General features: G+C 36.1%; 2 protein-coding genes and 2 long non-coding RNA genes across 11 annotated transcripts; 2 read left to right on the forward strand and 2 right to left on the reverse strand.

The window, feature by feature from the left end:
* Nucleotides 1-314: 314 nt before the first annotated feature.
* Nucleotides 315-3,486, forward strand: IFT43 (intraflagellar transport 43). 2 transcript variants are annotated; one of them, XM_022061218.2, is made up of 8 exons: nucleotides 315-625; nucleotides 778-942; nucleotides 1,657-1,739; nucleotides 2,235-2,264; nucleotides 2,671-2,717; nucleotides 2,871-2,943; nucleotides 3,028-3,163; nucleotides 3,318-3,486. In XM_022061218.2, exons 1-8 carry the CDS (start codon nucleotides 581-583, stop codon nucleotides 3,432-3,434), a joined length of 696 nt encoding a protein of 231 aa, XP_021916910.2. In that variant the 5' UTR covers nucleotides 315-580; the 3' UTR covers nucleotides 3,435-3,486. The 2 variants fall into 2 exon arrangements, with proteins under 2 accessions (XP_021916910.2, XP_021916918.2); XM_022061226.2 differs by having other exon boundaries at nucleotides 315-616.
* LOC110828475 (uncharacterized) lies at nucleotides 677-3,146 on the reverse strand. Its single transcript, XR_002542689.2, has 2 exons — nucleotides 3,056-3,146; nucleotides 677-1,138 (listed from the first exon to the last, which is right to left on the reverse strand). It is a non-coding gene; the product is annotated as an uncharacterized LOC110828475 (long non-coding RNA).
* A 3,050-nt stretch (nucleotides 3,487-6,536) lies between the features above and the next one.
* On the reverse strand, nucleotides 6,537-14,839 carry LOC110828146 (endoplasmic reticulum lectin 1). Of its 2 annotated transcripts, XM_022060562.2 has the most exons (10): nucleotides 14,575-14,839; nucleotides 14,017-14,106; nucleotides 13,598-13,678; nucleotides 13,133-13,268; nucleotides 12,144-12,444; nucleotides 11,391-11,511; nucleotides 9,611-9,670; nucleotides 8,312-8,482; nucleotides 7,964-8,203; nucleotides 6,537-7,672 (listed from the first exon to the last, which is right to left on the reverse strand). In XM_022060562.2, exons 1-10 carry the CDS (start codon nucleotides 14,725-14,727, stop codon nucleotides 7,406-7,408), a joined length of 1,620 nt encoding a protein of 539 aa, XP_021916254.2. In that variant the 5' UTR covers nucleotides 14,728-14,839; the 3' UTR covers nucleotides 6,537-7,405. The 2 variants fall into 2 exon arrangements, with proteins under 2 accessions (XP_021916254.2, XP_021916263.2); XM_022060571.2 differs by lacking the exon at nucleotides 9,611-9,670.
* A 5-nt stretch (nucleotides 14,840-14,844) lies between these two features.
* On the forward strand, nucleotides 14,845-20,420 carry LOC147873701 (uncharacterized). Of its 6 annotated transcripts, XR_015535272.1 has the most exons (4): nucleotides 14,846-15,109; nucleotides 16,633-16,753; nucleotides 16,938-17,087; nucleotides 17,390-20,420. It is a non-coding gene; the product is annotated as an uncharacterized LOC147873701 (long non-coding RNA). The 6 variants fall into 6 exon arrangements; XR_015535271.1 differs by having other exon boundaries at nucleotides 14,845-15,109; nucleotides 16,938-20,420; XR_015535275.1 differs by having other exon boundaries at nucleotides 14,845-15,064; nucleotides 16,938-20,420.
* The last annotated feature ends 1,097 nt before the right edge of the window (nucleotides 20,421-21,517 follow it).

A 21,517-nucleotide genomic window follows, 5' to 3' on the forward strand; every position in this document is an offset into this window, starting at 1 on the left:
CTTCTGCTTGCCCGAAAAATACTGCGAAATCGCCAAACGGTAACATTCACCCTGAAGATGGCTGCTGAAATGTATTCCGAATATTGGGCGATTTTCAGCATTCGACGAGAATCGTCCCCGAAAACCAAATTTGTCCCCACCTGACGGTAGCAACTACGAAATTTATGGTTCACTCGCACTAAGCAATAGAAATTCTTTATTTTGGTTATCTGCAATACCGACCAAGGTACGGAGTTTGAAAGAATTATTTCAGATATCTCTCGAAAGATGGCGAAATGTATCCATGTCAGGTGATCCAACATGATAGTATTATTTTCTGATATTCATTACCATATTACAAAGTTATGTTCTGTTAAGAATTTCGAAAGTATCGGGAAGAAGTATTTAAGTAAAATATGTGTCATAACAGGTCCTTTTATTACAACTACTTTTCTCAGTAAGGAGTCGCACTTGCCAGCTTTGAGTTTTATATATTTGCCTAACTGGCATACAATGTTGATTGTCATCCGCTTTGTGTGTTGTCATGGTTACTTGAAATGCATAGTTTACTTTATAAAACCCGTTATATGATATTTTGATTATGGAATGGGGACTTGATTTTTCTCCTGGGCGGAAGGTACAAGTGGCAAGTATATAAAAATTTCTTGTGAGATGCTTAACATTAATATATCACACACACATTGTAATTTTTTTAATTTTAAATAATTTACATTAACACAGTTTGCTGTGAAACAAATTTATGTAATATAAAATAAGTCTGAGTTTGTTTCGTCACAGGCCCCACCACGGAGAGGCAGAAGAGCTGGCATTTCAGATAACACAAGCCCTACTGCATTTCCCCTTACTCCAGAACGAGATGATATTGGTTCAACATATGACATCATGGACAGTCCGGTATCAAACTCTGCACATTCATCAGGGTTTCTGAATAGTCCCCCAAAGGTGCTGTGAAATTCACAAGTTCCTTAGCTGCTTAAAAACAGAATGAGGTCTTTTCAGCATTGTGGAGGAGGTGGGCAGATGCCTTTTATGATACAGCTTCCTCCATAAAACGTATATACGTTTGGTACAATATGTGGGTTTGAAAACCATATGAAATGTCTTAATGATGGCAATTTTTAAGGCTGCCTGTCCCCATCTAGAACAGAAAATGCTATAATTATTGTCACTATTGAGAATAATAAATTGACAAAAGTCACACAGATTATTTGCCACTTGTATATTAACATGGAGTGTTGATTTATAACTAATTAACTCCATAGTGCAACCCCTCTTGAGAAGCTAATATGTTCCCAGATGGTCGAGAAATTTTCTGCCTTATTGAGGAACTCAAGTTTCATTACTGTACACACAACAGCCTGCCACTGGACCCCCTTTCGCAAACCAGATATAATCCCTTATCTGTATTAAGTGTGCTGTTAAATATATTTGGCAACACTGTTATTACCAGTTTCACATACTAAAAACTGGTTTAAAATCTTTCTTCCACCCTCAAAATACCATTTTGCACACACCTTCAAAGTAACTAAGTAAATGCAAGTTGCAAGATCTTCCTTGAAACAGTGATTGTTACTCAGCTTCTCAAGGAATTTACTGCTCTTATGAAACATTAAGGTTCATCACAAAGCACATTTTCTTGGTTTTCTCCTGCTCCAGGGATTGGACTCTGGTGCACCTGTCGCTCCCCCTAGATCACGGAAAACTGGAGGCTGGGCTGACGAAGCCATTAAGTCAGGAAAGTAAGTGGCGTCATTCGAGTGACAAATTTTTGGATATGTACGATATGTAGTTCAGGCAAGCCAAGTCCCACATCCAAAAAATTTTAGTGGCGAGCTAATGCCAAAAAGACGTAATTTTCCTCAAATTTTGACACCAGAACAGGAAACACCTTGATTTGATCACCCTGATAATAATTGGTTAATTGTAAAAATTATGAAGCTTCTACAACTATACTTGGCGCCACGACCCAGAACGACAACGTTGACATCTTCACCATCAATTTCACAATAACAGAAATGTTTACGGTGTTTTGGGGCATGGCAGAGGCATTATGATTTGCATATACAGCTGAAGCATGGCTGTTGCACCATGTAGTCTGGTAGAAAATGACTGATGTTTCAGCCGCTAATATTTAATAACAAATTTTGTTAGTAAAACTAGATCAATTAGTTTATTGTCAGGCTTTGAACATTTTACTGTAATGAACCGTACTTATACTTCTGGTATTCTTTCAGAAGACGAAGTGCCGTAAACTTAATTGAACAGTAAGTACACCTTCTTAAGCGTCCTTAATCATTGCAATACAGTTTTGCAAGAGGTGACAGAAATACAGAGATTCATAAAAATGAGATGCATGGAGATACAAAATTATATGCACACTAAAAATGTGTTAATTTTGTAACTAATTTTAATTCTGGACAGGACAGTGGTACTTATTCCTGGAATTGTACTTATTTAATTGTATTTGGAGAAATAACATCTGTCCAAGCAGCGTTAACACATGACGGACACAGAAAAATAACTTCAGGTTAAACTGCTTATTTATCTATGCACTGTTTTGAAATAATCAAACCTTTATTATATTACTTAATTTACTCTGTATTAGTTAAAATAATGTATAAATAGCAGCCATCCACTGTCTGTAAACTAACTTTTTTATTTTTTTATCAGGGAGAGATTCAGGGAACCAGACCAAACTAAAGGTGACTCTGATGATGGTAAGTGATAAAGTAGAGGTCAGAGCACAGTTAATATCAGATTTCTATAACTGGAGTTACAAATGAGAATTATCATTCAATTTTCTGCTATGGATTCCATGCTTTTTAACAGTTCGTTGCCATTTACCAGCTGTTTTGGTTGATTTCTTACAGATATCCCGATTATTCCAGATTTAGATGACACGCAAGATGAAGACATGGCATCTCAAATAGCTCATGCTCCTTCGTAAGTGACCGTAATAAAGAAAATGTTCTTGAAGCCATGCAACTAGTAGACTACATTAATTGATATGTAAAAAATCTGTTTCAGTTCTGTTGTGAACCGAGTTGATACATACAAGGAGTTGAACTCGGATCTCTTCATACACGCAACATTTGCGACTCTGGACGATGTCAGTTTACGCCTCCTTACTAACTGCCTAAATCTTGAATCAGAAATTGAGGAGGTCAGTGTCAAAGTTAAACCCGAATGGCATTTTCTTGCAAATTTCACAATGAACCCTCTGAATTTTGAATTTTTGCTTACATATAAGAACATAAAATGTCACAGTGTAGTTGTACTGTGTCTGCTGATGATAGTGAAACATTAATCTTTTTCAGGATGACACAACATGGACATGGGATCTCCTGTTTACAAGTGTGGCGTCTGATCTGCATTACGAGTTGGAAAATCAAACACAAAGTAATTTGGATAAAGATGTGGCATCATCACCATGAAAAATCTCTGTACTGAAACTTGTCTTAATAAAATTTTTTGATGTAACTTAAATCACTGAATGCAAGTTGATGGAAGAACCTACCCAGATCTAGACCACTAAAAAATAGAGTAAACATATAAATAGTTATGCTAAGTATATGCCAAGAAACAAATTTCCATTAAAACATTATAATGTTTCTAAATGAGTAAGAGGAATAATGTTTGCCTGTGAGGTCTATTAAGAGCGAGGCACTGCCACCCCTATGTTGCAGCGCCACCTGTCTGTCGAGATGCAAAGTGATTTCAAATTATCATAATACGAGTACTCCTTTGGTTATCCTACAACACAGCTGACCATGTATTTCTTCCACTTACCCAGATTGCATGGTTGTTATAACAGCATAGAATCTTACCATGAATGAATTTTAAGCTTTCTGAAGCTGAAAACATCAAACCCAAAACTATACACACAACATCCCAATATGAGTATTAACTATGGGTCATACAAATCTTTCATGTTCCCAGAACGTGCTACATACCTTAGCCGTCTCATCTGTCTCGAACGGATTACGCTAACAACATTCATTACGCAATTTACTCTTCAGCCCAATTATCCAGTTTATTCAAAATGGTCTTCTTGATGCCCGAACTTTTAGTCACATTAGTACATTGCATTGTATCACATGCAGTCGATGCAAATCAAAAATAAGGGCATACTGCTCACTGCAGTGCCTGTATATGGAAGCGACTAAATTACCTCGTCTGACCTAGTCGAAATCCCCCCAATTTGGAAATCGCGGTAGTTCGAGGAGCCGAGAAATACTCAACCGTGCGGCAAGGCAACGGGGGCATTCACAGACTTCTGGAATCGACCACGTGACAACACGTACTGAGCAGATCTGCCTATCTCTTAGCGATCAATGTTCAGCTGTGCCATCACTTGACACACACTTCCAACTCAACTACGTGTTGCCCTTCTATATAAAGTTAATAAACAACTTCATTTTTCATCTGCTTATTGAGTACACGTTTGCTTATTTAATTCACCAAATAAACCGCATCAGGTCAAAACCGAATACATGATGTATCTGGATAAAATTACTGTTATAAATACATTGTAACGCATTTGATACAAAATAGTTCAATAACATTTTAGTTACGTATTTTATGTATTACAAAATCGCTTGACACGACACATACGTAAATGGTCCAGACACCTCTAGTAGAAATTCGGAACACATGTGTTCCGATAACGGTGGATCACCAACAATAATTGGCGCCAATATTCAAATATGGCTAACAGAACGTCGTTAAATTTAATAACATTATCTAAAATTTCCATCTTTGTAACAAATTTTTATTTGAAAGACTCTCGGGTTACAAGCCGCGTCAGGTGGCTGAATGAACCATATCTTCTGCCAACGTTTCGAGAGCAATCTCTGGTCTCATCCTCAGGGCTGCTTTGTAACAAATCTGGTAGCGCGCTAGAAAGTTGGTTTTCTTCCCAGTAAAAATGTGACAATCTATGAAGATGACACGTATTCTTTGAACTCAGCAGGAAATTAAACTTCTGTTCTTTTGAGTGTACACAATAGTCCAACAATCAACACTCGAAGAGAACACCGTAATTCTGTTTGGCTTAATTTCTAGACACTTCTAGTAAATTAATTACTCACAGAAACAGGAAATAACAACACAAGTTCTCAAAGAGTATTCAATTTACATTCTTCTAATAGGTAATATACAAACATGGTTTCAGAAATTACCTTCCTTGACTTCACATTTGCAATGTCGTACAATTCTACAAAACACGTATATTACTGTTAGCAGTTATTTCGGAATTCTTCAACATCTAAAAAGCACATAAGCAATGAACTATCATCCGTCTATATATAAAACTAGCGCACAGCGCTCCTTTCGGAGGAGCTACTCGGGGGGTCAAATGTTTAAAAAGTAAAAACCAACCCCCCTTCGGGGGGGGGGGGGGGTTGGTTGCGTTTTAAAATCTTGTGTAAGAAACTAAACTAAACACCCCGAATGGAGGGTTAAAACACTTGACGAACACGCCCGAAGGGGGGGGGGGTTGGTTGCGTTTTACACTAAGACACTAAACTAACCCCCCCAAGGGGGGGTTAGTTTAGTGTCTTACCCAAGTGTTTTAACCCCCTTCCTTTCATTTAAGCACAGAGACGTCACTTTTCGTAATCGTAATATATCGAATGAGCAGTATCACTTGAATGAGTATTATTATCAGTATCAGATTACCTTGTTGGTGTTGGTAACGTCTTCTTTCACTTTTCTTCATTTATTAAATAGTTTTATGTCGCTGTTCGGAGGCGATGTGCTGCTTCTAGAGTATTACTCATGCGACTGGCTTGGTAGTTGTTTATTTATTACGTTATTTGTTTACTCGGCATTGTTGTGTTGGTATACCAACAACAATGCCGAGTAAACAAATAACGTGTCATTGTTATTTGACGTCATTTTTTGACGACAATTACATCATTTGTTTACTCGGCATTGTTGTGTTGGTATACCAACACAACAATGGCGAGTAAACAAATAACGCTTCACGACGAGATCACCAACTACCAAGACAGTAGCATGATTAATACTCCAGAAGCATCACATCGCATTCTTGAAAATGAAGATTTGACAGACGACGTAAAGAACTGAAACATCAGACCTATTTAACACACGTAGAAAAACTTATTCAACAAGAACAGAAGAGAGAGAAAAAACACGCTGAAAAACGAAGTAATAAATATCAACAGAAACCGATAGAAATTATCGAGAAAGAGCGACAAGGACTCTAGAGAAAGTGCCCCGAAAGGAGCGCATTGCTCTAGTTAATTTAAATTTCTGCAAATCATTTTACCACTGTGCTCTGGAGTAACAACTTGAAAATTTTACCAAATAATTGACCATTCATAAAACAGATGACTGCTAGTTCACACTTGGCACGTAAATGCTAGAGTCATAAACTTGATAAATCCATAAGAACTCACGCAAATTAACACACATTAAATCAAAAGCTCTTTTCAAAGCAGAATGCAAAATATAGGACTTAGGACAAGCACAAATAGAAATAAAGAAAATATTGTAAATAAGCAAGCACCCAGTCACTGAAACAATGTCTTTATTTACAAATCATGTCTAGAATTACAATATAAAACCTTAAGATGATGTGTGATCCAATGGATTTGATGACAGGTTGATAACAAATGTAGTCTTTCTTCAATGGAAAGCAGCGGAAACTAGAGTCAGTATATAATTTTACAATGAAATTAAATTACTCAGTCTGACATGAAATCAATGTGCAGATTGTCTTGTTTTCTGAAAACACACAGAGAATATGTCACGGCATTCAACAGCGAGGTTCCAAAAACAAATATTATACCCAGACTAAAACACTGCAAATCAGGAAGGAATATGTGGCCTATAATTGGCATGTTGATAAAATCATGAAGTCTCTCTGGCACGTAAAAAATAGTACATTCAGGTAAAGAGTCTACTACATAATCCTTAGCTAGAAATAGGAGTGCGGTATACCACGGAATATGTCCGAAATATTATGATCAAGTTCAAAGACAGGATTCTGACAATGTCGCAGATCCAGAGGACAGCAATGTTTTTAGCTTCACAAGATTTTGACACAAAGTACGAGACCGCTTCTACAGTCCCATAACCTATGTTCAAAAATCAAGTGTCAACTTCTAGAACATACTGTCCTGTGTATATTTGGAACCATTTTTAAACAACAGCCACACGACGCGCCACAGTTCTAACGCTTCCTGTCCTCCTCACGAGTTCTATTTTATCCACAGGCATTCACTGAACGTTTACCAAAAACATGTCTGAGCATTAACGTGAAAACAGCGAAGTTAGGTCAGTTGCAAGAGAACAAACATCAGACTGTACGATCTTCAATTTATTTGTACAGGAAATAAATATGGTTAATGCGCGCTATTTATAGAATCCAAACACTCTCCTACTCATCTCCGTTGGCTATCGTGTTATCAAAATCATCGGTGATTTCATGACTTTGATCTTTATCACCCTCTGACGAGACTGTTACTTCAACAGCCAGGTCATCCATTTGTGGCATATGGACAAGTCCGTTATCATCAGCTTGTGATAATATGTTACAGATTATTGGTGACTCCACACCCAAAATGTATTCACAAGTTTTTGGTTCTAGAAGATACAGTGCTACGGATCCAGGACTAGAACTGCTCTCCAAACATTTTAGTTTCACCTGAAACAAGAAAACAGTCAAATACAGAGCAACAACAGAAGACATGTTAATCCCAAACTTGTTATAAACCATGCGCAAAAATTGTGCGAAAACAATCATGTGAAATCAGGAGTACCGAGCCAATGTAAATAGCTCAAAGCATTACCTTGACAACTTTTATATTCATTTGCTACCTCAAGAACACTGCAAAAGCCTCCGTTATTTAAAACGACATTAAGAAAAATGTCTATCAAGAGCGACAATTATTCTCCAAGATATTTTTTATATCTATTTAGCACAACTATAAACAACCTCAGTCTGTCGTGGACGTCCTGTCTTGTCACATGGTGTGCCACCTGAATAGAGGTGAATGATCTGCTTGCGGTGAGCCAGAGGCTTGGGACGCTTATGAGGGTTCCTTTCCAGCCATTCTAAATGTTTTTCTTTGTCAAACGTTCCCAGATGGATTAGTGTTTTTGATCCATCTTTCTCCACATGATATTGATCCACAGTGATTCCATAGCAGAACTGGTATTTCCACCATCCTGTGCCCTGAAATAAGTTTGTGCATATAACAAACAGATACCATCTTCATACTTGCTGCGTGAGAACACCAAAACCGCATACTATCATTACTGAAAACATAGACCGAGCACTAACCCCAGTCAGACAATTTTTTCCGGACAAGAAGCTAAGTACTGGTGACATATCTGATATTGGTACGCTCTCAGATTCTGCTGCATCGACTGGTGGAGCAAGACGCAAGTCGTCATTGTCCACAGCCGTTACCTCAACTGGATGAATCTCAACACGTACTCTTGTTTCGGCACCCTGTGAAATATATATAATTTTCTGGTCAACAACAGTACGGAAATGAGAAAAAATACATACATCATTGTAAAAATAAACATTAAATTTTCTTCAGTAACAAGGGATTTACTCCACTTAATGGTACCTGCACCTTGTCATGGTGGCGGGGCTTGGGTACCTCAGTGACCCCAAGAGCTATGCTGGTGGTAGCATAGCTACTGGTAGGGCCTCCATAGCCAGATTGGTCGAGGGGGAGAGGTCAGACTAAGACAGGTACCCTGGTCCTCCAGGTTGGGGCTGACAACCTTGCACCGTAAAAAGGAAGACGTTTTGAAACCTCGATCAAAGACTCGGACAGACGGACCTAACAGAGCACCGAATGGAAGAGGAGAATTGTGGGGGCCATGGACCGAATATGGACCGGAGAGCCATAGAAGAAGAAGAAGGGATTTAAACAGGGATACTAGACAGACTTCAGGATAATTGTTTAGCAGAATGCTAGTGCTATACATGGCTACCTGTATCATGCATACGCAGGGACGCACAAATAACAAACATTAACCACTGCAATTATCCTACCCAGCACGTGACCTACTTGGTCAATTACAAGTATTACAATGCAGATGAACCTTCCCTTGAAAATTCTTCTCATTTTGAATGCACATAGTCATACATTTCCAAACCAAAATACATAAATTATAGTGAACGTAGTTCTGGAAATCATATACATCAAAGACTGAACTGATGTCATCAGAGACACATGAGACAATGTCAAGCCAGAAACCCCTGAACATAGAACAGCTAATCTGTACTTTAACATCTGTTACTTAAAGAAATACCAATCCCAATGGAAGGATATCACTTACTGATAGAATAAATAAGCATTATAAATTCTGCCTTTAAAACATATGAAGATTTTTGGAATCTTTATAATATTTGTTAACCTATTTTAAAAATAAGTTATTACGGTTCAGAAAAATACAGACTTCAGGTCTCATACAGATTATCATAAAAGTTTTTCATGAGCACCACCAACATATATATATCTCATTCGACAGTCAAGAAAGCAATAGCAAATGTAGAAGCATCAAGTTTCAGGGGAAGGGGAAAACAAAGACAATCCCCTTTTAAAATTATATCATAACCAACCTGGCCTTCTCCATCCCTGTCTATGGAAAAAACAGCATAAACCTTCTGCAACTTTTCATCCTGTTAAAAATATAATTCATTAATAGTAATGCAGCAAACTATAAATGTCTACAAAAAGAAAACAAACATGCCGAACCAAGGCAGTGGTACTGTTCATAACAAAGTTAAACTACTACAGTATATAGAAATAAATAAAGTAAATTAAATATATGCAATTAAAACAAATCATGTAAGCATAATCGAATGTCAACAGAAACCCGTTACTTCACAGATACCATCACTGCGAGAAGTAAGTAGCATAAGAAGCCAGGCAGTTCGCCAAGGACAGCGATGGACAGTACGCAGAAGTTCAGTCATCTAAGGAACTACTTACTCCATGCTTCAAGCAAAAACAAGTATACTGTCTTTTTTTAATAAATTTTTATAGGGCATGCAAAACTTTAATAAAACGTAATTAAAAATTAATTTTCTTTGGCAAATATACACATTCGATATATCATGACAAGGAAAATAATACATCATTTTCAGAGTGAAATGATTTTAATTGTATTTCTGGTTTGATATATTACTTCCCTTCTCAATTATAACTTTATGTTGTTTTTAATTACAAAAAATGTGAAATCTATACATATAAAAGGATATAGTTTATAACAGATTATGCGTGTGTTAAGTGTTCCCAGAAGCCTACGTTCTCAATAATGATGCTAGATGACATAATGTCCTATTTTATAAGTAATGCTATCATGAGATAGCATTTAGAAATATTTCTAACGTGGGTAGTAAGAACGAAAGAACACGGCTGGAACAAAAATAAAGAAGAGAGTGGGTGAGGAATGAAAATATAAGTCATTTTCTCTTTGAATTCAATGGGCATTTTCTACCAGTATTGAAACTTTACTCTGGGCACAAAAACACCTTAACATCTTCACTGAAGTTATGAAACTTGAGTTTTCAAATGAATAAAATAACACTTTCCATATTTATTTGCTTAAAAATGTTAAAGCATGACAAATAAATGGGCATTAAGCATTAGAAAGAACCACACGTCAAAGAATCTGGTATTTCCAAAAATTCCCAAAAGAGAGGGGAACAGATATTTTGCACAAATGAAACAACCGAACACCTAACACGATAAGATGGAAATTGCAATAATTTCTTTTACACCTTAGTCACTAACTACTTTATTCAGAATATAAAATATTTTATAAATATCTCTGAGCTCTGAAAACAATTATTTGGTTGTATGCACTGGGACAACAGTAAGACAGCTCTACTTAAGTGCAAAGTAAGCAGATTTTTTTTACTGAACACAAAGAAATAAATTATTTATGTCGGTCTCTCAAAATGCTGTCATGTTGGTTGACCATAATTACCAAGTGACATTTTCATATTTTGGATTATCTGATAAGCGCTTTCTCATTAGCAGAAAATCCTTGTTCGACCTATGCAGAGAAATCACCTGTTAACACCACAGACTTATTACACAGAAGTACGTACTTAGACAAATATTAGGTTCAATAAAATACAATTTCTTACTCTGAATCTGGCAAAGTATCAGAAAGTTCCAAATGAGGACAGAAGTAAATATCAAACCAACTTTGATCATAATCTCAGTTCACGTTGGTGCTATCTTGAAGTACACGTAAATTAACAAAGCAACTACAAAAGGTAATACTGCTACATACTTAACTACTTTCACAAGACTTAATAAGAAAGAAAGATCACAAATGCACGTACGATATTCCATGGTTATTTGCCAACTAAAAAACTAGTAGCTTACTGTAATTTTCTGATGTCTTAGTTTCAAGCTTTCTGCTTCCATTGCAATAAGATTCTTTGGTTTATTTGGAGATCCTTCAACAGGATGGCAACTAATGACATTCTCTCCTGATTCTCGAGGTCTGTCAAAAAGAAAGAAACAAAGCTGAAAAATATAGTCAAATAATGTAGCACAAGTTTCTAGCTTACATATAACCCACCATTTTGCCTCAATGCCATAACCAACGACAATCCCCAACCTCATTTTTTAAGCATCACAAAACTACTCATAAAGCTATACTTCGGCGTAACTATCATATACTGATGGTTCTCTATATACAGAGAGCATTATCATGTCTCCCATTCTCTCAAAAACTTTCAATTTGTTATCCAACTGAGTTAGAAAACTTTTCGCAGGCATCAAACTTTCTACTGTTCTTCTGTACATGAACTTTAAGATATGAAAGAGCTCCCGTAATGACAACAGATCTCAGTGAAGTTACTACATGTCATTGCAACTGGCGCAAAAACAAGCGGAACGTGACGCCAAAAGCACGCGAGTCATAAACTAAACCAAATGGTAAATGTTGGCATTCTGAAGTACACTATTTCAGCGCTGAAGATATACACAGTATTTTTCTCTGAAACAATGGTATCTACGTACAAATCTATATGGCATCACAACCCAGAACAACATTCATCATTTTATACACATTTCTCAGCGCTCCCATTCATGCTACATGCCCAACCAACACACATTATAATTAGAAATTACTTGTATTTTGGATGCTGGCAGAGCAGTGGTGATAGAACGATGACTTCATATTCGCAGATAGAAGTTTCTTTCAGTGACAAGATATCGTGTTTACTGTGGCTATAGCACACATAGAGAATTTTTGCGAGCCGTGGTTTGTCGTTCACGTCACACACCGTGCCATCGCTCATGTTCACCTGCACGTACGGCACACTCAACCCATCTATCTTCTTCATTGGAACTTCATCCTCTTGGGAGGCTGAAGACTTGGGCTCTCCCTTAAGATCTTTCACTTGGTGTTCCATCTGATTCAACTCTTCATCTGTCATAAGCACAGTGAGAAAAATTTGGAAACTAATGTATCCACTACACATCTATTGTACTGAAATTCATATATTGTGTCTACTTAACAACTACTGCTAAGATAATTACACAAATATTGACAGTATCGTGTTACTATTAAACGTGTACACATACAGTAATGTACTATTTTACAATATAACTGATAACAATAAAATAAATATAACACAATAAACAAAAGTCAAAATAGTTCGGTGCCCCAATGTCCTTGCGTTAGATTTTCATGTGGTATCCTGTTAATGATACCAAAGTTTCATGATTCCAAGACACTGCCAAGAGACACAGAACAGTAGGAATGAATCTTCTATATGTTCAGGATGAACGTACTATGAATCCAGCTAAGGAAGATCTATCTCAAGTAACATTTTCCTAAGTGCATCAGCGAAAGTGCTGGGACTAGCACCTTCAAGTAAACCACGATCACTTCGATCCATATCTATCTTGATACAAAAATTCTTTTTACTTACTCGTTTCATGCATTAAACTGTGTTAATTCCATGTTACTTATGTGAAGCTGTGGTTAAAACATTAGCAAACTACTGAGGACGGATAACAGTTTAGTTGATAACTATTGATAAACATTTTTTACACAACTGTTTACTCAGTATTATACCTGCAGAAGTTATTATACAAAAAAGGTATCGACTTACTGAGTTCAGTAAACAGTGTTTTGTCCCACTTTCCCAGGTAATATTCTTGCAGTTTTACCTTCTTTCCTTCACGCTCTTCATGATACTGTCTTATATATCGCCCATGGCAGAGTTCATACGTCCAGTATGATTCCAACTAGCAAAAATTAAAGAAACTATTGTAAGTTCACATTCAAGGTCACACAAACCACTGCACTCCACACGTGAAAATTAGAGTGGTGCTACATAGTGATCATTATATGCATTAAATTGTTGCAACAAAACAAAACAGCAGTGGACATAAATTATTTTACACATTACAGAACTGATAATAGTCACATAGTAAACCAGACCAGTGCTGAAGAAAGACAAAGAGACATTCTGTATGCTAAAAAGTATTAAATATCCAGCAGAGTGTGTTCTGAATACGTCCTGAAGATTTTGTGCGGATGCATATGTAAGTTCTTTATAATGCTGCTTACTTACTTTATATGAACAAGATGACTGAGTGAAGAGAGGTGCTAGAAGTTCCAGGGGATTTGGACCATTGTATGTCACAATTGAATCCTGAAAACACAGCATTTTATAAATGCTTATGAAACTATTATCTTGTGAGTATGCACGTTGGAAGTCAATTCCATTCTCCGCCATTACTTTGTATTTGCGGTTTATTTACCAACACTGCCAGTAGCGTAGACCGCGTAGCACTTAATGACAGGGCCATTAAAAATAATTAATTGGAAAGGAAGTGGAAGGAAGCAATCATGGTATAATTTTAGGCAGTGCACCAGTTTATGCCTACAGGGGCTGAGAAAAACAAACAAACTGATCAAGGTCTATGAGGAAAGGATAGAAATATTATGAAATTCTCACTTTTATTACCTAAAAGCTTATACATATCTTACCTTTTCTTTTTCTTGAAAAAGTGGCAATAAACATTTGTATACTTCATTATTTTCAGTTGCAACTAAAAGAGGTTCTGCATCTGATGCATCCTGAAATAATAAATCATCTTATGTCTTTATCATAAAAACCAACATTGAAAATATAAATTGGTAGTAAACAAATACAGTCTTGAATTAAAATACTGCTAGAACTTCCCTTTCCCCTCAAATGTTAATATCCTTAATCAAGATCGGATTTTCAATTTCCACCACACACTGCACAGCCAATGGATCTAACATCCTCAGAAATAATCTGAGCACTGCACTTGTTTTTGCAGTTTGGGAAGTCTCTCCTCCACTATTTTCCAGAAAGACAGTGACAGTAATGTTAGGTTAAGACCACTTGCTAGATTGTGCCTATGGTTTTACTACGCACACCCATTTATCGTCACAAAACATATCAATTCAACACGCTACCCCACTCTCACAACCGATATATTCTTAATCTCTTATTGAGTTTAATTATCAAACTGCACTTACAACCACTGACTTTGTATCCATCTCTCAATAATTACTTACGAATAAATCACTTCCACTTCGTCCAGGCCAATTGATTTTGAATAACACTGAATCATCAAAACCTTTAACATCAGTCCCTTGAATTAATACATTGCAATTAAATACACAGTTCGAAATCAACACAAATAGATAATGCCATCTGAAGTCATACATTACTATTCCATAAATTTCAACAAAGTTATTTTTCTAATGAAATACTAAACTGTCTGCTAAAGACAATCGAGATCCACCAATCACAAACAGCCACCCAAGCCAGACACACGTCAAAATACGGATAAGCGAGTTGCAAACCTTGAAAATACAAAAGTGAGGTCTGAGGATATCACTTCGGTGAATGTGTCGATGTTGGCTTTGTGTTGTAACGCAATGTTATATAAGTAGTTTCCAATGTTTCGAAGGAACATACGGCCTAACCCTGAAGATGGACGACCAACATCGACACAGACTTGTTTTCGATAACACCGACTAAAGAAAGCCAAAACTCTTGCAGGTCGATGGCAAAGAGTGCAAGATGCCTTCTGGGATGTTGTGCCATGTAAGTTCACGATTTCAGAGATGCTTACTGCCTCCATTATCATGACTCCAGTTTAATCACCCTGATGATGGAGGCAGTAAGCACCCCTGAAATGATAAGCTTCTACCAGTGTATATGGCTTCAACATCCCAGAAGACTGTATTCTTCTTCATATTCACCCCTGCCAGAAATGTCTTCTATGGCTCATTACACACAATATAAGCTCACAAAGAACAAATGTTGTATCCTATAAATTATATTCACTCCTTAGGTGTAATTTATTTTCTACATCACAACTCCAGTAGGAACAATTCTTTTACACAGTTTATCCATGCTAGTCATTATACTGACAGCTATCTCACCAGCTCATTTAAATATAATAGTAGCAGCTTCTTAATATTATTGACAGGAGTTGCTACCATTTGTAACCATATGGCTTGCATGTGGGAAGAAGGAAATAGGTTTGTGATTGGCAGCATGTAATCAATATTATGTTCAGAAAAACAAATCCTGATCTACTGTACTGAACACAGCCCAATGCAGAATTAAGTAAAGAAGGGATTACAGTGGATCAACATATAAATTTTTAAGGCATTTGTATCTATGAACATCTTGTGCTATGATATTCAAGCTATCAGTCTTGTCTCAGAACTTCCTAAAGGATACAATGGAGAGTTAGGATTTTTATCTGGTCCTGTCCACTCAAATGATTTTGTAAACCGTAACAAAATCGAGGCTACGTGTTTTATTGCTTAGCTTCTAATTGGTACAATAACATATACAAGAGAATGGCATTTGCGTGAACTCCCAACATAATAACTGGAAAAATCAACATGCAGATAATATAACGGGAAATAACAATATCAGATCACAATGTAATAACTGACATAAAAGTCATATTTTTCAGGAATGTATCCCCCCCACTAAGAAAAAAAGCATTACCATGCTTATCCTTAGACACACAGATTCAATCCTAAAAACAAACACACTGCCTAAGAGCAATAAAAAAAAAGGGTAATACAAAAGTGAGGGACTTAATTTTAAAATATGTAAGATCCCAAAACTTACATATTTAAAAGACTGGAAAAAACGTACATGTAAACCAATCAACATTTATATTTTTTTTTCCTTTTTTCTTTTAATCACTAAATCTACTAAACCAACTTCCTTTGAGTTATTGTCACAAACTCCTCGAGACTACTTAAGTTTGGTCTATTAACAAGCAAGACGATGAGTAACATGCGCTGCGTATGATGAGTCCCCCTGCCTCCAGGGTAGACACCGTGCAGCCAAAGGAGTACAGAGAACACTGTATTATACAGAATATTGATCGTCAATAACACTGATATAAAAATCTAAACTATACATATATTGATCATTATACATAACATTTATCACATTTACAAACTCTTCATCAGAATCATCAAGTTTTATTCTAAAAATAACAAATTTTTCATCTGTTCTTCTGGATTGACACAAGATAAGTTACAGTATTTTGCACTTAAAATTAATTCATTAAATGTAAATTAATGACTTCTCCCTAGAAGTGAACACAGTATGATTATAACGGTAAAGAAGTTCATCCAAAACATAACAAGGGCACAAAGTGTTGGAATCTTGGTTGTACTGCAGATTCAAACAAACTTGACTACTTTAACAATCAATGTAAATATTTTATTTATTAATACATTTACTTTGTTATAAGTCTGTTTCAAATGTATGTACATGAGTGATAATTATCAAGTATCAGAAGAAATATTCCTTATCTATTCCATCCACAGTATTAACATATTTTCAATAAAAAGTGCCGTTTGTTACACAAAGCTCTGATAATTAATTTTCATTACAGAAAATTTCAAGTAATGTCCCAATAATGGCACCAACAGGAGAGACAGTTTCAACACAAGGTGTCACAACAGCATACATGTACTGAAAGCCTGAACTAATTTTCTGGAGAGGCAAATCGTTTGAAGCAATACAATTCTGTAAATCATTTGAGGTAAGACAGGTAATAGTCAGTTTTATAGCCAATATTCAGGTATTTATGAGTGAAACTACAGCTCACTACCTGACAATTTAAGTTCAGAATATCTTCTTCTTCAGCATCATTTCAATTTTATACAGGTTAATGGACAATAATTCTCTGGTTCTCTCTTCCTTTCCGCAATCTCTCCATTTTAATTTCTTTCCAGCTTATGTTATCACATCTGGTCTTCTGTCATCTATTTGTACTTTATAGTCTTTCATCCTACAGTGAGAATGCAGATAGGACATTTAAATGTTGTGTATTACCCATTCTAGTTTCTTGGTGTCCCAACATGCTCATGATGGGTGTCATCACATCGCACGTGGCCAACATACTCCACGATATTCTCCGCAGGAAGGTGTTTGACATCCTGGAGTTGTTACTGTATGACTTCCATGTGTTAAGCCACCTCAAGAAGCTGTTCAGTTCAGTTAAAATGACACTTAGCAAGTTCTGTAAATCATGATTCTTATTTCATTCTAATTTTGAATGTTGTGTCCTTCACATGATTGAAAATCTCATTACATGTTATTTTCCTGCAATGTAATCTTTGTTCCACTGTTAATAACACTGAAATAATACAGGGATAAGCTGTTATGCTTTAGAAAATACCACAGAAGAGATCTGGAAGTAATGTCCCACTGAATACCTCTTTGGTACCCAGGAAAGCAGCCTTAAATACTCATTTCATAAAAGGTTAAATGGACTCCCAAAGTCATTTTGAACATAATGACGGGAAAAATTATGAACTACACTTCTGCAGATATAATCATAGTTAGTTACCACCTGACCTACCACAATCATTAAAATGATCTGCAGGGGAAAAAAAAAAGGTTCGATATCCTTCTATGAACAACCAAATATTTTCCCTAAAGCACAGCCTTCCAAGATTCCAACAAAGACAGAAATTACCCAAAGGCTTTTAATGCCATAATCATCCTACAAGGTACAAGTTATACCACTCAGGGGTAGGAGAAATAAGAAATGAAGGAAGGATAGAAAAGGCACAAGTGAACTGATGTTTAGCAACAGCATGCCAGAGGTATGTCTAAATGTTAACACACAGAAAGCTACAGTAATAAGGAGCTATGGAGGTGCAGCACTACGAACAACTTCTTTATTAGACAATTTCCATCAACAATACCACTTTCCATATTAGAAAGTTAGTACCCCCCACAGACAATATATATTTTCAATTTGAATTAAAATAACTGTTTGAAATTAATAATACAGCCACACAGCCCACACTTCAACTACAGTTGAAAGTTTTTACAAACTGTGCTATATGGTCAATACACTAATCTGTATATTGCCATCTCCTATCACATTTATATTTGTTGTGCGCAAAGAAGAAATTTGTTTCCATATTGACTTCTGTTCCTTTCTAATACTTATAATACTTCGAAGAGGGTGTAAAATATGAGACAGAATTGCTGAAGTAATGGATATTAAATGCATTTAGAAAAAACGGGCTTCACATTCATTACATCCTCTTGTCACGATTTTAAATGTCACCATCCCACTTCCTTCCAGAAGCTGAGAACTTAATAGAAAGATGTTTGTGTGAACTATGTCTGAAAACACAAGACTGAAATGAAAAGTGACACATATTCACATGCAGAATTTAAAAACTGAATTCTCAGTACACCAATATTTACAGATTCTATCTACCTATAAGCACAAATATTGGAAATAGTGTAAGAACTTTCCACATATTACATCATTACCATTTATCGCCAAAGAAAAGCTAGAAATTTAGTCGTTACTGCTCACAAACTTACATATCTCACTGCTGGTAAGGTCACTTGAGTTATATTTTGTGGCCTCACAAGTCACGTCAACAAATAATTTATGTCTTCTGGTATGCAACATTCTAGACAGTTGGGTAGACACCAGTGCTTTGGAGGAACATAATTCTCCAGCCATGAAGATGATCACCATTGACGAAGACAGTAAGCACTTCCAAAATGTCAGCAGACTACATGGCACAGTAACCCAAAAGACAGTCAGTCGCCTTCATTATCACTGCTGCGTGGACCTGAAATCTCTTCATCATATATATTTTATTAATAGTTTTTAATGGTCCAAGCAGTATATCCTGTTTAGTGAACTTTTCAATACGGGACTTAAAATTACAAAACATCAGTATTTTCTGTACACTTAAATGAATGTGGTAAAGTTATATACGCCTGTGGGTATTCTGACAGAAACCTATAAACTTACACAAATATCTTGCAGGATGGAAAATGTCTAATCTAGAAGTTTTCTATTAATAGTAGTGATCTCTAATTCTTAGTAACATTAACTACATAAAGTGTAGTTTCAGACACAAATGTTCATGAATGCAAGGAATTTTTAGCACTACAATAAGTTATAATTATGGGACTCATGAAAAAGAAATTAATGTAATAGACAGAGAGTAGAGACAACAAGGATGACAAACGGAAATTGCTGACAGGAAAGCTGATTACTTTTTCATAATACAAAGAAAAAATATAATGTTAACAGGGCTGTTCTGTTAAATTACATTATACTACTGGTTTAAATTTTCATGTGGATATTGCTTATATTCCCAGTCTACCATGATGCATTAACCTTTATCATAGGAAAGCTGTATGTACTTCCTACCAAACATGCTTCTTGATGATGGTCATATTTCATGTGCAACTGTATCATACAACAAGGAGTAAATATATTATATTAAAAAGCAAATGTTGCTAAACAATTTGGATGTTCTACACAATGTCAAAATAAATAAAAACAATTCGTGGTGTCATTCAGCACACAAAAGTATAAATGTAGTATGGAATTTTTCTTTTGTTTGATAAATTCTGATTCTGTAAATTTATTACATGTGTTGCAATAACAGTTACAGACAACCAAGTGAAAATATTGTTAGTTTGATCAAGGCTCGCAAACTTAACGTTCCGTCTGCTTTTTTATAATTATATTAATAATGATGATGATGGTGATAATGGAAGAAGTTTAGATATACACAAAAATAACTGTTATAATAAAATACATTACAATATTCTTCTTAAAATTTATGACAACTAATATTTACATCATAATAGTTATGCTTTACTAACAAAACATCATGAAGTGATTACTATAGTATACGGTTTATGTTGCACCATTTACCTACTGTTGCTCTGAAACTGAGATAATTACAATTATGATTTCACTGTCATATATACATTCTCTCTAATCCTTTGTTCATGACCAGCAATTTAATTAATTAAAAAAAATGTACAAATAAGTAAATAATTAAATTATACGCTAATTTACATGACGTCCCTAACTTAACGCATAATGTACTTTCTGAGATAATAATATATACTGTACCAAAATAACACATTACAGCCTTTTCACTGTTGGTACAGGAAGGAAAACACCAATCATCAAAGAGGTAGTGAGATAAATCACTGCGTAAGTATTAAGAGAACGAGCAATTTGTTGCTCGGTACTTCTAGTATGGAATATTTTTCCTTCCTTTCCTTCTTGGGTGTTTTCTTCCATCCTGTAACACCAGTAGTGACACCATAAAGTTTGCTTTACAATGATCCATATGCAAGTAATAAACTGTAATGCAGTTAATATTTCTTGGACAATCAGCCATGTAAGAATGGAATTAATATCCAGTGTTTCAGAGTCTGTATCTGCCTCCATCATCAGGGATTGATGCGATGTCCGACAATACCATCCACCATACCCACATCAAGTTAGCTCTTTGAACAAAGTGTCCTTCTCCAAGAACGGACGAATGTAATAGTCATCACACAGTTCATCTTAATTAACTTGGACAGTCTGCTATGTTAGATGTCCTTAATTCTTCCAACCTTCACTGATGGTCCTATTTCGTTGGAATATATTGGTAGCTGGGTGCGATGACTGATCACCTTTCCTATTGGCGTGCTCTCCGTCAGTCATGTTAAAAGTAAAGTAAAGCTGTCCCACTAAGCACCATGTAGGTACTTGTGGGGGAAAGGAGGTATAGCTCCTACCCATTCTTGACTTCGGCACTATACGGGGGTGAGTGGTCAGCATCACGCCCCAGCTGCGCTTTACCCACGGGAAAGTACCCCGGTACCCATTGGATAGGAGTCTGGGCGGGCCCCAGAAACGGTCTGGATGCAGAGTCTAGAGGAAAAAATCCTCTGCCCCTGTTGGGGATTGAATCCAGGTCGTCCAGTCCAGTCACCATACTGAATGAGCTACGCCGGCTCATCTGTCAGTCATGTTACTTATTATATTAACCCTTGATAATGGAAGCAAAGACATTCACAGAAACATTGGATATTCTCACATGGCTGATCATCTGGTAAGACTTTATATATTCAATCACTGTAAAACTTCATATCTTATAAAAGAACTGTAACCTTCAGCTCCAGTAGAGAGTAATA

Source organism: Zootermopsis nevadensis, unplaced genomic scaffold, assembly GCF_977971745.1.
Source record: "Zootermopsis nevadensis isolate Lab colony 2312 unplaced genomic scaffold, Znev_1.0 Znev_ptg000016l, whole genome shotgun sequence".
Classification (NCBI taxonomy): Eukaryota; Metazoa; Arthropoda; class Insecta; order Blattodea; family Termopsidae; genus Zootermopsis; species Zootermopsis nevadensis.